A 14,928-nucleotide genomic window follows, 5' to 3' on the forward strand; every position below is an offset into this window, starting at 1 on the left:
CTCACGGTATTTTTAGCGCGGCACCTGCGAGGGAGGACACGTGACGTGAATGACGTTATCAGGGCCGCATTCGGAATTGAACTTGATTAAAGGCCAACTGGATTGAGGCATTTCCTGTCCATCTGTACCTGTGATTTTGGTAGATCGGTGATCTTGCGTGCACCGCAGATTACAGCGCGCTAGATAACAGACAAGACAAGATGATCCATCATTTCTATTTATTTAAGTACATGATGTGAACACCAATCCAGGTGCAAGTGAAGGGATTATTGACATGTGAGTGAAACTCGCAGCTCAACCTGATGCATTTCAACCAGACAAAATAACACCCAGAGGTGCACCAAAAAAAGCTGAAGCTGGAATAATAATAATAACAATAATAATAATAATAACCATAATGTAGTCGCTGAAATTCGAACAATGACTCTGCTGTGTATATTATATGACGAAAGCAAATTCACAGACTTTGGTGGCTGCTGCAGGGCATGATGGGTAAAATAAGTGTGCAGTTGCTCTGGGGGTTTTGCTAACTATGGAGTCAGATTTGTGCCAAAAACTAAATTTATACAGAAAAGAACACTGAAATGTTTCACTTTTCAGTCACAAGATTCGTGCACACGATCCAATGCACTATTAATCAAATGCAAGTATTAATAAATATGTTGATAAATATGCTGTGTTGGCTAATGTCTGTTGGTGCTGAGCGTCTTCCTGATGCTCGTACATCTCGCAGTATTAGAGGTCCACTATTGAAAATCTCACAGCGAGAATGTTCTCAAAACCTCTTATTTTACATTTCAACATCTTATATTTGATTCATGTTGGGAAAGTTATGCTGGACGTGATGACATTAGTGGAGGTGCTGTAAACTGGCGGAGACGGTTCACACCCGACACCTCGGCGGTGTTGTTGGTGAGGAATGTTGCAGGTAAACAGGAATCCTCTCCTTCCCAAAAAAGTGACCACGTCGCGCAGGCAGAAAAAAGCTTCCACGCGGAACCAGGTCCGTTGTGACCACACGAACAGTCCAACAAGAAACCGGAGCGCACGTGGCTTTTAGAAAGTGAAGTGATACGCAGCAGCACAGCACACGGTGCACACAGTGAAATCTGTCCTCTGTATTTATCCATCACCCTGAGTGAGCAGTGGGCACCATGACAGGCGCCCGGGGAGCAGTGTGTGGGGACGGTGCTTTGCTCGGTGGCGCCTCGAACCGGCAACCTTCTGATTGCTTAACCGCTAGGCCACCGCTGCCCCATAGAAAGACGTTTGCGGGGATTGAACTCACGACCCCTGGTTTATAGGACCAGTGCTCCGGCCATTGAGCTATGAAGCCATTGTTTTTTTTTGGTGAGTGTATCGGTATTCGGGTGGACATCACAGTATATATACACACACGCGCAGTCGGCCTTCCCAGACAGGGATCTCCAGAGAGAGAGTGTGATTCCTAGAAGGTCTGACTCCACCGCAGCTTTCCCGCGTGGGCGCGTTTGTTGTTAGTGCGCAGGCTGCAGGACGAAAGTGGGTGAATGAAGTTGGACGTGACCACTCGCCTACAACACAGCGTCCACGGTGAGATCAGCTCTGCTCACTTGGGAAAGTCTGTGCGACTCATGACCTTCGACCTCGTTGGTCTAACAGCTCCAACACAAACAAGGGAGTGTGCGTAACGCTGAACTATTTACCCCAAACCCGCGCCGTCCTCCATGGCGACTGCAGAAGATGACAGAGGCGACCCTTTAACGGGCTGGGTGTGAAGCCCCACCCCCTTCCCAGGTAATTTTTGGCATGCCGCGCGACTGACTCACGCCGGGCTACGCACTTCTGAGATTTAGCCACACGTTGGGAACCCCACAAACCATCACGCTGACTACGAGGAAGGAAACCACATCATTAAAACGATCCGGCTGTATCCAGTATCTGGAATTACGTCTTTCCGAAGTCTTTCCCTTGTTGCAACAGCGGCCGTCGCTCAGACTCTGCCGTTTCCCTCCGAGACAGAAAGAAGAAGTGTTCTGGGAGCAAACCAACAAATGTGCTATTTTTTAACAGTATTTTAATGTTGCGGGGTGTTTCCCATCATGCCCCTGCTGCCTTTTATGGTCACTGGGAGACGAACGTCCTGTGGAGAGAAGAGAAGAGGCGTGACGTAACCCGAGCATGAGCTAAGCTTCAGCATGCAGTGACATGCATGTCACTAAGAACACAAACACACTCACACAAGCATCTGTAAACACACCCACACACCCACATTCCTACACACAGGCCGGGCGAAACGTAGCTCTCGTTCTGCCCCGCCAACGTTTAATACTGCTTCCTATTTGTCACGATCACATTGTCTCCAGTTGGTTAGTTCCGACCACTTGCACGGATGTCATTGGATCCACGATTCGGTTTGGTAATGCATGATGTCGCCCAGAGAACGAGAAGCATCTCTGTTGGCGACCGCATCAACAGGTTGAGGCCTCAACAACAGAAAAGTCTTTTTTTGTCTGGGATAAGCATTTACATTTACAGCGTTTACCAGACGCCCTTATCCAGAGCAACTTACAGTCAGTAGTTACAGGGACAGTCCCCCCCTGGAGACACTCGGGGTTAAGTGTCCTGCTCAGGGACACGATGGTAGTAAGTGGGGTTTGAACCTGGGTCTTCTGGTTCATAGACGAGTGTGTTACTCACTAGGCTACTACCACTTTACTTTACTTTATTTAGCAGACGCTTTTATCCAAAGCGACTTACAAGAGGAAGACACCAGCAATTCTCGTTCGATTTCTATAGAATATCGAGTTTACAAACTAAGAGCCCTGATAAGGCTTAGACTTGTCAGTGAAGAGCATGCTCGGAGATTGTTGGGTGCTAGACTAAGAAAAATTATAATGTATTTATACATTTTGTATTTGTTTATTCAATGTGTACGCATGTGCTTGTGTAAGTGTTAGATTTGTCTGTAATATTTTTTCAATAAGAGGGTTTTCACCTTCTTCTTAAAAGTGTTGATAGTCTCGGCTAGTCGTGTGGAGGAGGGCAGGTTGTTCCACCAGCCAGGGACAACAACGGAGAACAGAGATGATTGGAATCGGAGACCCCGTGAAGAAGGAATTTTTAGTCTCCTTTCGTTTGCCGATCTGAGAGAGCGTGCAGGAGTGTAGCTAGGTAGTAGTGTGTTGATGTAGGAGGTAGTATTGTAGCTTCTGTGCAGGAGTGTAGCTAGGTAGTATTGTGTTGATGTAGGAGGTAGTATTGTAGCTTCTGTGCAGGAGTGTAGCTAGGTAGTATTGTGTTGATGTAGGAGGTAGTATTGTAGCTTCTGTGCAGGAGTGTAGCTAGGTAGTATTGTGTTGATGTAGGAGGTAGTATATTAGCTTCTGTGCAGGAGTGTAGCTAGGTAGTATTGTGTTGATGTAGGAGGTAGTATTGTAGCTTCTGTGCAGGAGTGTAGCTAGGTAGTATTGTGTTGATGTAGGAGGTAGTATTGTAGCTTCTGTGCAGGAGTGTAGCTAGGTAGTAGTGTGTTGATGTAGGAGGTAGTATTGTAGCTTCTGTGCAGGAGTGTAGCTAGGTAGTATTGTGTTGATGTAGGAGGTAGTATTGTAGCTTCTGTGCAGGAGTGTAGCTAGGTAGTATTGTGTTGATGTAGGAGGTAGTATTGTAGCTTCTGTGCAGGAGTGTAGCTAGGTAGTAGTGTGTTGATGTAGGAGGGCGCAGTTCCATTTACAGCCCTGTAGGCAGCATCAAGGATTTGAACTCAATGCGAGCAGCTACCGGGAGCCAGTGGAGGGAGGTAAGAAGAGGTGTAACATGGGTGTATTTTGGCTGATTGAAAATGAGACGGGCTGCCATATTTTGGATCATCTGGAGTGGTTTTATGGTGACTGCAGAGGCTCCAGCCAGGAGAGAGTTACAGTAGTCGAGTTTGGAGATGACCATTGCCTGGACGAGGAGCTGCGTAGCCTGTTGTGAGAGAAATCTTGCGAATGTTGTAGAGAGTGAACCTGCAGGATCTGGAGATCGCAGCAACATGATGGTTCAAACTCAGTTTGTTATCTATCCAAACCCCAAGGCTTTTTGCAGATGCCGTGGGTGTTAACAATAGCGATCCAATTTGAATTGAAAGGTTTTGCTGAGGAGAATTGTTGCCCGGAAAGATCAGAATCTCGGTTTTGGATAGGTTGAGTTGGAGGTGTCGCTCAGACATCCATGCCGATATGTCTGAGAGGCAGGCCGAAATTTTTGTTGCTATAGTAGCATCTTCTGGTGGGAATGACAGATAGAGCTGGGTGTCATCAGCATAAGAGTGATAGGAGAAGCCATGTGATTGGATGATGTGACCAAGTGAGCGAGTGTATATTGAGAATAGAAGGGGGCCAAGGACAGAGCCTTGTGGAACCCCTGTGGTTACCCTAGAGAGGACAGATGTCTCACCTCCCCATGATACCTTGAAGGACCTGTCGTAAAGATAAGAGGTGAACCAATCTAGTACGGTTCCTGTGACTCCTAAATCAGAGAGTGTGGTGAGAAGAATTTCGTGGTTAACTGTATCGAAGGCAGCAGATAGATCAAGTAGGACAAGGACAGATGATCTGCGGGCAGCTCTTGCAGCACGAAGGTCGTCCATCATTGCCAGGAGGGAGGTTTCAGTAGAATGCCCTTTCCTGAAACCAGACTGAAAAGGGTCAAGAAGATCATGCTTGTGGAGAAATGAGGAAAGTTGAGCCAGGACTGCTCTTTCAAGAATTTTTGAAAGAAAAGGAAGGTTGGAGACTGGGCGGTAGCTATCCAGTAGAGATGGGTTTAATGTGGGTTTTTTGAGCAGGGGAGCAATGACAGCCTGTTTGAAAGCAGTGGGGAATGTTCCTGTTGTGAGTGAGGAGTTTAAGACATGTGTCAGAGCAGATAATATGGTGGGCTGTATGGACTGAAGGAGGTGTGAGGGGATTGGATCCAGGGAGCAGGTGGTGGGGTGACTACCACCCTAGCATAAGCGGTATAAGCGGTAGTCTCTATAATGTGGGTCACGCCAGCGGCTACAATGACAGCATGGCGTAGCCCCGCCCTGGTGGAGGAGTGGCGGTCACTGCACCAACAGGAGCCCGGCGTCCAGCGGCTTCGTCAGCGCTCGCTCCGCTGGAGGCTTTCACCGACTTCCACACTCTGGCATGGAACATGGACGCTTCCGCCCGCTCGTCCTCACCTGAAAATCTGCACGTACTGCCGGCCCGTCGCCACGCCGACAGCCTGGAGCGCAGCCAGAACGGGGGGGGGGGGCGCTACACGTCAGCCAATCGGACCCTCGGCTTGCGTGAGGCCGTCCAATGGAAATCTCCTGATTTGGGGCGCATTAGCTCCGCAGAGCTGGTGCCATTTCACGGCAATTAAACCCGGATAATCGGTGCCTGTCCTGCCCCCGCGCCGCATCAACCTCCTGCAGCAGAGGACCCGGGTGACACCACGTCACTGCACCCATGGGTGTTCTGGCAGCCAGGAGGGTTTTCCATAGACTCACACATGGTGCTGGATCAAACTCCTGTGCAGTTCTGCACGTCGGCGTCCAGATCCCCCCGACCCCCTTCTCTCACCTCACATAACCTGCAGCAACAACATCATCTCATTCACCATCACTGGAGCACCACAGAGGACGTGCTTAACCTCTCTGGTGTCCAGTCTTCCAGCAATATGTCCTACTGAGACTCAACATGAGTCCTTTTCTAGAGGCAATAACCACGTTTACATTTACATTTACAGCATTTACCAGACGGCCTTATCCAGAGCGACTTACAATCAGTATTTACAGGGACAGTCCCCCCCTGGAGACACTCAGGGTTAAGTGTCCTGCTCAGGGACACAATGGTAGTAAGTGGGGTTTGAACCTGGGTCTTCTGGTTCATAGGCGGTGGTGTTACCCACTAGGCTACGAGCACCCTAGTCAACATGGAAATAACAGATGCAAACATTCATGAATCTTCTGTTATAAAATGAGCCAAGGCATTAAAATGACTTTAAACAACCAGAAATAAAACAGACATAACTAAACAGATAAAGCAAGAAAGAAATACGGTCTTCAGTAAAGTGCATGTTGCATAAATAATCCGGAATGAGGAAAGTGATTAGTTGTCACATGTGACACAACACAGCACCCAGTGCACACAGTGAAATGTGTCCTCTGCATTCAACCCATCACCTGGGGACCCGGGGAGCAGTGGGCAGCCATGAAAGGCGCCCGGGGAGCAGTGTGTGGGGACAGTACCTTAGTCAGTGGCACCTGAGGATTCGAACAAGCAACCCTCCAATTACGGGTCCGCTTCATTACCCGCTAGGCCACCACGGCCACTGCAACTAGCATGTGATCTAGAATGTGTGACATCGTCAGGCTCGTAAGAGCATTATTAAAAATCATGTTTTTGGTGACAGAAATAATTACACAATTACCTATTGTGTAAAACTATTCTATGGTCTCCCCATCTTCTAGTTTCTACACACAGAAAAATAAAGGTATCGGATAGTGTAGGGTCGTGTAGGGTCGTGCAGGGTCTATCACAGCTCGCATGGATGGTGACTGTCCCAGTGCAACACCTGGGGTAGATGCAGGTTCTCCTGTACTCACCTACAGCGGATCTTCAGCTCTTCCCAAATCCTCCCACACGTCATGACATGGATTCTTTGTCTACAGTTTTAAATATCACGTTACTCCTGCACAAACATGGGCGTGTGGGGAGTAAACAGAGGAAACGTAACGCAAGTCCAGGCACAAACATATTTCGTTCGGGAGTAAACGCGCAGATAAATCTGCATGGTTGCAGGACGCGTTGTGTACATAGTTAACTTCTCGCACGATCCATGATGGACCCACCGCGAGTCCCAGCATTTCTCATTGCCTTGGTCTCAATTCATAGATTTGATTAAAATGGGATGAAAATATGTTGACATGTTGTGTCCCAAGTTTAAAGACTCTTCTGAATGAAAAGGCATGTCAGCTGGTAACTGTGCTCTCCTAAATTTGTCCATGTAGCTCCCACCTAAGCCTGTGTTCAACCAAAGCCAGGCTGAACCTCAGTGAACGGATGTCTACTGTCTTCCCCAACACTTTCAAAAAGACGTTCAGTGAGAAATGAGACACAAACACAGACAAGCGAGAAGATAAGGCTATTTCCTCTTTTCGTTGCATTAACTACATCTATTTCTGACCCTATTTGGAATGGAGGAAGGATCTTCAGGTTCCTGTTAATGTTCAGCTCTGTTACTATTGAGATTTTACAGTCTGTTGGTTCTTCCTCAAGTTTCAGCCGATCCCATCGCTCAGCCTTGAGGCCAGACTCATTATGCCCACAGCTCAATGTTCTGCACTGCCAGTACCAGGAAAGAGTTAAAGTTCAAATCGGCTCTAAAAAAAGACAGATAATGGTGCCGCCAAATGCCATTCTATGGAATGATCACATGTGCATTTCTGTTACAAGATGGTTTAAGCATCGTGCTTCGATCTAACTTTCTGTGATGTTTTTTTTTTTTTTTAAAAACACATTTTTGACTCTACACACAGAGATCAATATTTGTTAATTCCGAAAGCAGTCACAAGCGCCTTTTCGCCACCAACTTCCTTTCATTTCATCTGTTCCTCTCAGCTTTGCCAAAAAATGTTTTGCCTCCGTTTGTCATGTCACGTGTTTGTGGGAGAAACTGTTCCAGTCGTGCCAGTGGTCCAGGGAATTCGGCTTCAGATTCCCCCGCACGGTCTGATTTAAGGAGCTGAGAAACACGATCACATGACACCATGAGTTGGATAAAAAATACTACGCAGAAAAACAACAAAAACATTCATTGGAATATGAATAAGCGCATCGTGAAATTGCAGAATTTCACAATTTGACCTGATTGTAGAGACGTCAGCTCACATCCCCACATGGCTTTTTGTGAGGCCATTCCTGAGCGTAAACTGGGACAACCAGTTTAGCATTGAGCTGTTGGCATTGTCACTCCATTCGAAATCGTCCCATCTGGCGATTGTTATTTATCTACTTATAAAAGGGGGTTCCCACGTCTCTCCCCTGCCTTGTTTCACTCTACGAGCCTATTCAAGGCCTGGAGGATAAATCTGTGGTCACTATTCAACTTCCCTTAGATAGGAACCCTCTAACAAAAAAACACTTAATACTTAGTGGCAAAACCCTTGTTTGCAAGCATAGAGGTCAAACGTTTCTTGTACTTGATGACCAAGTTTGCACACAATTTAGGAGGAATTCCCTGAGCAACAAGATGAAGAAATCCTGAGAGGAACCGGCTCTCACGAAGGGAAGCCGCTGGCTGTCACACACCAGACGTGTGTTGGTGTTTCGCTGAACCCCCCGTCAAACCTGGAAGGAGAAAACTCCAGACAAGTGGACCGATCCCACCATGCGCCTGCTTATCTGGGTGTCGATTCTGGGTATGACCGTAAATCAGGTTTTATCGGCACAGACAATAAGCCTTTGTTTGGCTCATAGCGCTGCTTGCATAACGTGTTAGAGATCATTTTATGATCTTTAAATAAACTGCACCTCAAATTGCCTCGTCTATCGGGGGAACTTATCAACACTTTCGTTAAAGTGACATGGTTCTTTCAGTCTTTTGTCTATTCTTCTCCTTGTCTATCTTTTATCCTTTTGCTTTTCTTTACGCTGATACTTAAACTATAGATAGCAGAACTCAAAAGGGAAGTTACTTTTAAACCCCAGACTGATCGTAATCTGGTACGGCCTGGTGAGAAATGGTGAAAAATGAGGAAGAAAAGTCACTTTCCACGAATGAATTTCAAGATTCAAGATTTCAAGATTGGTTTCTTGTCAGTACGACAGTATACCGTGTTTTGAAATACTGTTTCACACAGACCCCCCCCCCCCATAGTGCAATCATAAAAAAAAATATATATATATATATATGTGTATATACACACACTAAACTAAACTATATTAACTACATTTACATTTACAGCATTTATCAGACGTCCTTATCCAGAGCGACTTACAATCAGTAGTTACAGGGACAGTCCCCCTGGAGACACTCAGGGTTAAGTGTCCTGCTCAGGGACACGATGGTAGTAAGTGGGGTTTGAACCTGGGACTTCTGGTTCATAGGCGAGTGTGTTAACCACTACCACCCTCTACCATTAACTAAGACTAAAACTTAAATACTGTACAGGTTATCTCTATAAAAGAAAGGTTAAACTTTACTGTACAATGAACAGGACAGACTGGACATAACTGGACAACAGCATGTAGGAAAAAGACATTTTGAATGTGTACAGGCGAGAATCGTGAGCCTAAATGTCTGCGGCTCCTGGAAACGGGAGTTCTGTATCTCTCACTTATAAATCCCGGTCATGACAGTCGTGACCAGCCACCCTCCATAACAGACTGCAAGGTGCCAGGAAAATAATAAACAGATTATGATGGTGTTTGCAAAAGGCGTATTGAAGCCTGATATGATCAAACTGAATTTTGCTTGGCCAGGAAGTGTTTTGCAGGAAATGTTTAATTTATGGTTAATCGTGATTTCACACTTCTTGACCTTTGACCTACCCTGCCCCGGGTGTGTCTGTATGACCTGTACATCCAGAGTCTACTTAGCCGTAACCCCCGTCCCAGTATTAGCAGTACTGGTGCAAGTAGTACAATTCAGATTGAAGATTCAGTATCAGATGGGTCACTTTTTGTCTTTGTCGCTCCTGCACGGTGCTGCATGATGACTGGATTTTCCTGTTCACAACCCGCTCTTGGCAAAAACAATAAAAACTTCCCGCACTTCCACTCTGCGGTGCAGACTTTCCACGTCGGAGCCTCGGTTAGCTCACCGGCATCAGCTCGCACGTTCATTCGCCGCTGCCTGACCATCTCTCCAGGAGCAATTCTCACCATTCAGCTAACGTAGAACTAGAATTCATTCGTAACTTTTGTAACTTCTTAAGCATTTCAAATGTAAAAAAACTCCCTGCAAATTCCGGTTTGAGAATTCTCTGCACCAGCTGTGTCCAAATTCTTGAATGTGGAATTTCTGGTTGCTCTTCTTGGTGACTTGTTCAACACATGCTCATTTTGACTGAAGTCTGGGCTTTTATTGGGTCACCGTTCTCCTCGAATGGACTTCCCGCATCTCAGGATTCCTGAAGCTCCTACGGATTTTCCCCCATAATCAACATGGCCCAGGAACCATTTTGTATTTGGTCCAGGGTGGTAGTAGCCTAGTGGGTAACACACTCGCCTATGAACCAGAAGACCCGGGTTCGAATCCCACTTACTGCCATCGTGTCCCTGAGCAAGACACTTAACCCTAAGTTGCTCCAGGGAGACTGTCCCTGTAATTACTGATTGAAGTCGCTCTGGATAAGGGCGTCTGATAAATGCTGTAAATGTAAATGTAAATGTAATTAAAAGATGAAAGATCTGATTAGATTGGAGAGAAGTGGAGGACATCGGGGAGCCGCCACTGAAGTAAATGTTCACGCTGAACCATGAAAAAAGCCGAGGCCCGGATCTTTACCCTCTTCTGTTCCTCCTCATTGGCTGACTGGCCGCCACCTATAATGAATGGCAGCGCCACATATCCTCCTCCCATCCACCCTCATCCCCTCTCTACCCATTCCATGCCCCATTTGGTCTGGGGATTTTCCATAAGCACCTGGGTTTGGAAACTTGGGATGCCAAAGCACGTCTGCTCTTGGCCGGAGAATGTTGAGCGAGGGAACGAGAGAGAGAGAGAGAGAGAGAGAATGGCTTTCAGCTCTGAGACGTGGGGTGTTTATATAAAGGTGAGTTTATGGTCTGTATTCCATCGAACGTCTGCACATTTTCTCCTTCCTTCTACAGAATCTGCTTTAATCTGATCCGTAGGTCTGCACGCTCAGGAACGTTCAGAAGGTTTTCCAGCAAAAATCTGTTTTTATTGTCAAAACATCAGTAGAAATGTCCACTCACAGCAGATAAGACATAAACTCATCTCTAAAGCAGGGTACAGTGTCAGAAGTCTGTGTGTGTGAGTGTGTGCAACACCATCATTAGACAAAATGGGCAACGATGGAATCTCACACACGGGAATGTTTCAGCACGTAAACCATAATGACGTCACACTCGCGTATTAACAAGTTCATCATTTCCTCTACACATCATGTAAAAAATGTAAAAAAACCATACAGCATTAATACAAAATTAAATATATATATTATTTTTTTTACAGTCTTCTACAAAGTAGAAAAAAAAAGTTCCTTTCCGATGTGAAGTTCAAATAAATAGCAAATACAATAAATAATCAATAAATAAGTGCAATAAGTTAAGAGTGGAGATGAAGGTGAGGGTGGCTCAGCGTCAGAGCTCCGACGTGCGCTCCTTCAGCAGGATGGTGGGGCTGACGTCGCTCTGCGCCGCGTCCGCCGAGCTGGAGTTGATGGTGACGGCGCCGGCCACCTCCACGTCGGGCACGTTGAAGGACGCCATGGGGCAGGGCCCCCGGACGTTGGCGCAGACCAGCTTCTGCAGCGAGGCGCCGTTGATGATGTCGAAGCCCACCTTCCCGCCGAACGTGCTCGGCTTCCAGTACTCGGGCGAGCAGATGGGATTACCCATGAGGCCTTTCAACGAGTAGGGGGCGCCCATCTCCACCATGGTCTCGCCAAAGATGGCGTTGGGGCGGGGCTTCTCCACCAGCAGGCCGGGGTAGAGCTCCACCGCGTCCACGTGGCCGTACATCTCCTCCAGTTCTGATGCCATCTCAACTTCTCCTGCGAGAAACGAGGTAGAGAAGAACCCATGAACTGCCTCTAGTCTACTGTCTCATCACACACTGAATCCATCCACTCAGAAACTCATTACCCATGATTCCTTGTTCCAGGACTGAAAAGTTATACAAGTTATATTCTGGACTGCTTCATCACTCCTCATCATCCTCACCTGTCAGGTCCTGGAAGGACGCGTAGGGCTTCAAGTTGAAGCGCTTCCTGTACGCGTTGAGGGACTGGTAGCGCATCTGGCGGCTGTGCTCGATGGACTTCATGGCCACCCTCATGACGGCCGCGGGAACGTTCCTCCCCCCGGCGACCTGCAGGAACGGACGCGCCGCGTTAGCCTCCCGGTGGCCGCGCCCGCTGTGAAGCGCTAGCGCCACGGTGCTTCTCGCTCACCCTTCCCGCCATCTGCCGCGTGAAGGAGTCCACCAGCTGGTTGATGCCGTGGTCGGTGACGATGGAGGTGTTGTAGACGAACTGCTGGTAGCCGTAGACCTCGTCCTGGATGTGGAAGTCGTCGGGCAGCAGCGGGTGCCAGTGGTAGAGCGTGTTGAACTCGGACGCGATGCGGTTCTGGTACTGGAACTGCTGGCTGAAGAGCAGCTCGGGGTCGAACTTCAGCTTGAAGTGGTAGCCGCTCAGGTGCTGGACGTAGTCCTCGATCACGATTTTGATCGTCTCGCCTGACCACAGGGGATCGGTAAAGGGAAGTGACTGTTATTGTGATCCACTGCAGTGCAGCACACGGTGCACACAGTGAATTGTGTCCTCTGTATTTAACCATCACCCTTGGTGAGCAGTGGGCACCATTTACATTTACAGCATTTACCAGATGCTCTTATCCAGAGCGACTTACAACCAGTAGTGACAGGGACAGTCCCCCCCTGGAGACACTCGGGGTTAAGTGTCTTGCTCAGGGACACGATGGTAGTAAGTGGGGTTTGAACCTGGGTCTTCTGGGTCATAGGCCAGTGCGTTACCCACTAGGCTACTACCACCCTACATCTCACCATACACCTCAGTGGCACCTTGGCGGCAACCTTGTGATTAACCGCTAGGATCATTTTGGATCATTTTCAGCAGTTTTATTGGATAAAGACGTATAAAAGCGCCCTCCACCCACCTATCAGGACGAGGCGCGCGGTCTGGAACAGCCTCTCATCGTCCCAGTCGGGGTGTTCGGCCTTCAGGACGTCGCAGACGCGGTTGTGCTCCCGCAGCCAGATGGTGGCGTACATCATCAGCCCGGGCACCAGGCCGAACGCCTCGTGGCCCACGGCGAATCGGCGGGACTCGGGGACGTGGGGGGGGTAGTGCATCTCGGCGCCGGTGGCGGCGACCGTGGGCGGGTACACCTCGCCGTCCACCAGCTGGTACTTCAGCTTCCCGTCCTCCAGCAGCCTCAGCTGGCGCTGCCGCGCCAGGTCCTGGCCGTAGACGTGGCTGAGGTCCACCTGCGGGCCCATCAAGCCGGAGGGTCACGCCCCACGCGGGGAAGGGGGTGGAGACGCGGGCAAGCGCGGTACTCACGCCGTGGTTGGTGGCGAGGGTGAAGGCGGGGCCGCGCTTCATGTCGGATTTGAAGAACTGGTGGCTGAAGTGCTGGGCGAAGAAGGCGAACATCAGGCTGGTGCGCTGCGGGTCGGGGATGAATCGGCGCCTCAGCAGCAGCTTCTCGGCGAGGCCGCGGACGTCGGGGAGCTCCTTCTTACCTGCGCGCCGGACGCATTTCTCGTCACCAACCCGTACAAACGGTGCAACATCCTGGTAAATCGTTCTCCCCTCTTACCCACGACTCCCATGGGCGTCGGACAGTCCAGGGGCACCGCGGGCAGCGTCCGGGTGTAGTACGACAGGTTGGAGTACGCCTCCCAGCTTTTGTAACCGTAGTCGGAATTGAAGGTCGGCGGGCTGTCGACCAAATGCGCCCTGGCTAGGGAGAGAGAGCGGGACACGGGCGAGTTAGGGTCGGGAGGAGGGAACGGAGGACGGGGGACGGAGGCGAGGACGTACACGTCAGGACGTAGCGCATGATGGCGTCCCGCAGCAGGGAGATCTTGTTGATGATGCTCCACAGGCCCCGGAAGTGGGTGAGGATGTAGTGCACCGTGTTGGGGGACGGCTTCAGGGTCACTTTCAGCCAGGTGAGGAACTCGGCTGCGTCAACCAACACAGGAACCAGACCGTCATTATTATAAATAGAAATGGAATAGAAATATCCTGTCGTTACAGGGTGTAAAACTCACGGCTGGTGCAGTTCTCCCCGGAGAAGCCGGTTCTGGTGCAGTCGCACTCGTACCCGCCGCTGCCCACCGCGGTACACACTCCCCGGTTCTGGCACGGCTGCGAGCAGCACGGATCGCCTGTGATCGAGCAGAGAGACGCCAGTGAGGAAGCAGGGCATTAACCAGCAGATATTAACCGGCAGGGTATTAACAGGCAAGATGTTAACCAGCAGGATATTAAAAAGTATTTCAGACGAGTCTAACACACACACACACACACACTCAAAAAAAAAAAAAATTATTCATCCAGCACTTAATAATTCCCGGCATGTTCTATCCCTGACAAGTTCGGCCTTATCAGGGTTCTTAGTTTTGTAACTCAAAATCTATAGAATCCAAATGAGAATTGCCGGTGTCGTCCTCTTGTAAGTCGCTTTGGATAAAAGCGTCTGCCAAGTAAAGTAAAGTAAAGTAAAGTAAATTAAAGTAAAGTATTAACCAGCAGGATATTAACCAGCAGGTTATTGGCCATCAGGATATAAACCATCAGGATATTAATCAGCAGGTTTTTAACTAGCATGTACTAAAGAGCAAATATTACCCATCAGATAATAACCAGCAGGTTATTAACCATCAGATATTAACCAGCAGATATTAACCAGCAGGGTATTAACCAGCAGATATTAACCAGCAGGGTATTAACCAGCAGATATTAACCAGCAGGGTATTAACCAGCAGGTTATTACCCATCAGATATTAACCAGCAGGGTATTAACCAGCAGGTTAATTAACCTGGTTCTGCTGCGGACTCACCTCCGTCGCAGGGCGCCGCGGCCAGCAGCAGGAGCAGCAGCGGCAGCAGCAGGCGGCTCATCCCCTGACGGTGAGAGGAACGGTGAGGTGTAACGCGAAAGTAACGAGCCAGTAACGTGGTAGTTACTGTGTGGCACCTCCGTCGCT

At 48.7% G+C, this 14,928-nt stretch overlaps 1 protein-coding gene across 1 annotated transcript; it reads right to left on the bottom strand.

The window, feature by feature from the left end:
- Window positions 1-10,884: 10,884 nt before the first annotated feature.
- On the bottom strand, window positions 10,885-14,842 carry LOC114769344 (prostaglandin G/H synthase 2-like). The gene is made up of 9 exons (XM_028962276.1): window positions 14,782-14,842; window positions 13,990-14,106; window positions 13,757-13,900; window positions 13,533-13,676; window positions 13,274-13,455; window positions 12,867-13,197; window positions 12,140-12,426; window positions 11,910-12,057; window positions 10,885-11,740 (listed from the first exon to the last, which is right to left on the bottom strand). Exons 1-9 carry the CDS (start codon window positions 14,840-14,842, stop codon window positions 11,328-11,330), a joined length of 1,827 nt encoding a protein of 608 aa, XP_028818109.1. The 3' UTR covers window positions 10,885-11,327.
- Window positions 14,843-14,928: the final 86 nt, after the last annotated feature.

Source organism: Denticeps clupeoides, chromosome 19 (assembly GCF_900700375.1).
Source record: "Denticeps clupeoides chromosome 19, fDenClu1.1, whole genome shotgun sequence".
Classification (NCBI taxonomy): domain Eukaryota; kingdom Metazoa; phylum Chordata; class Actinopteri; order Clupeiformes; family Denticipitidae; genus Denticeps; species Denticeps clupeoides.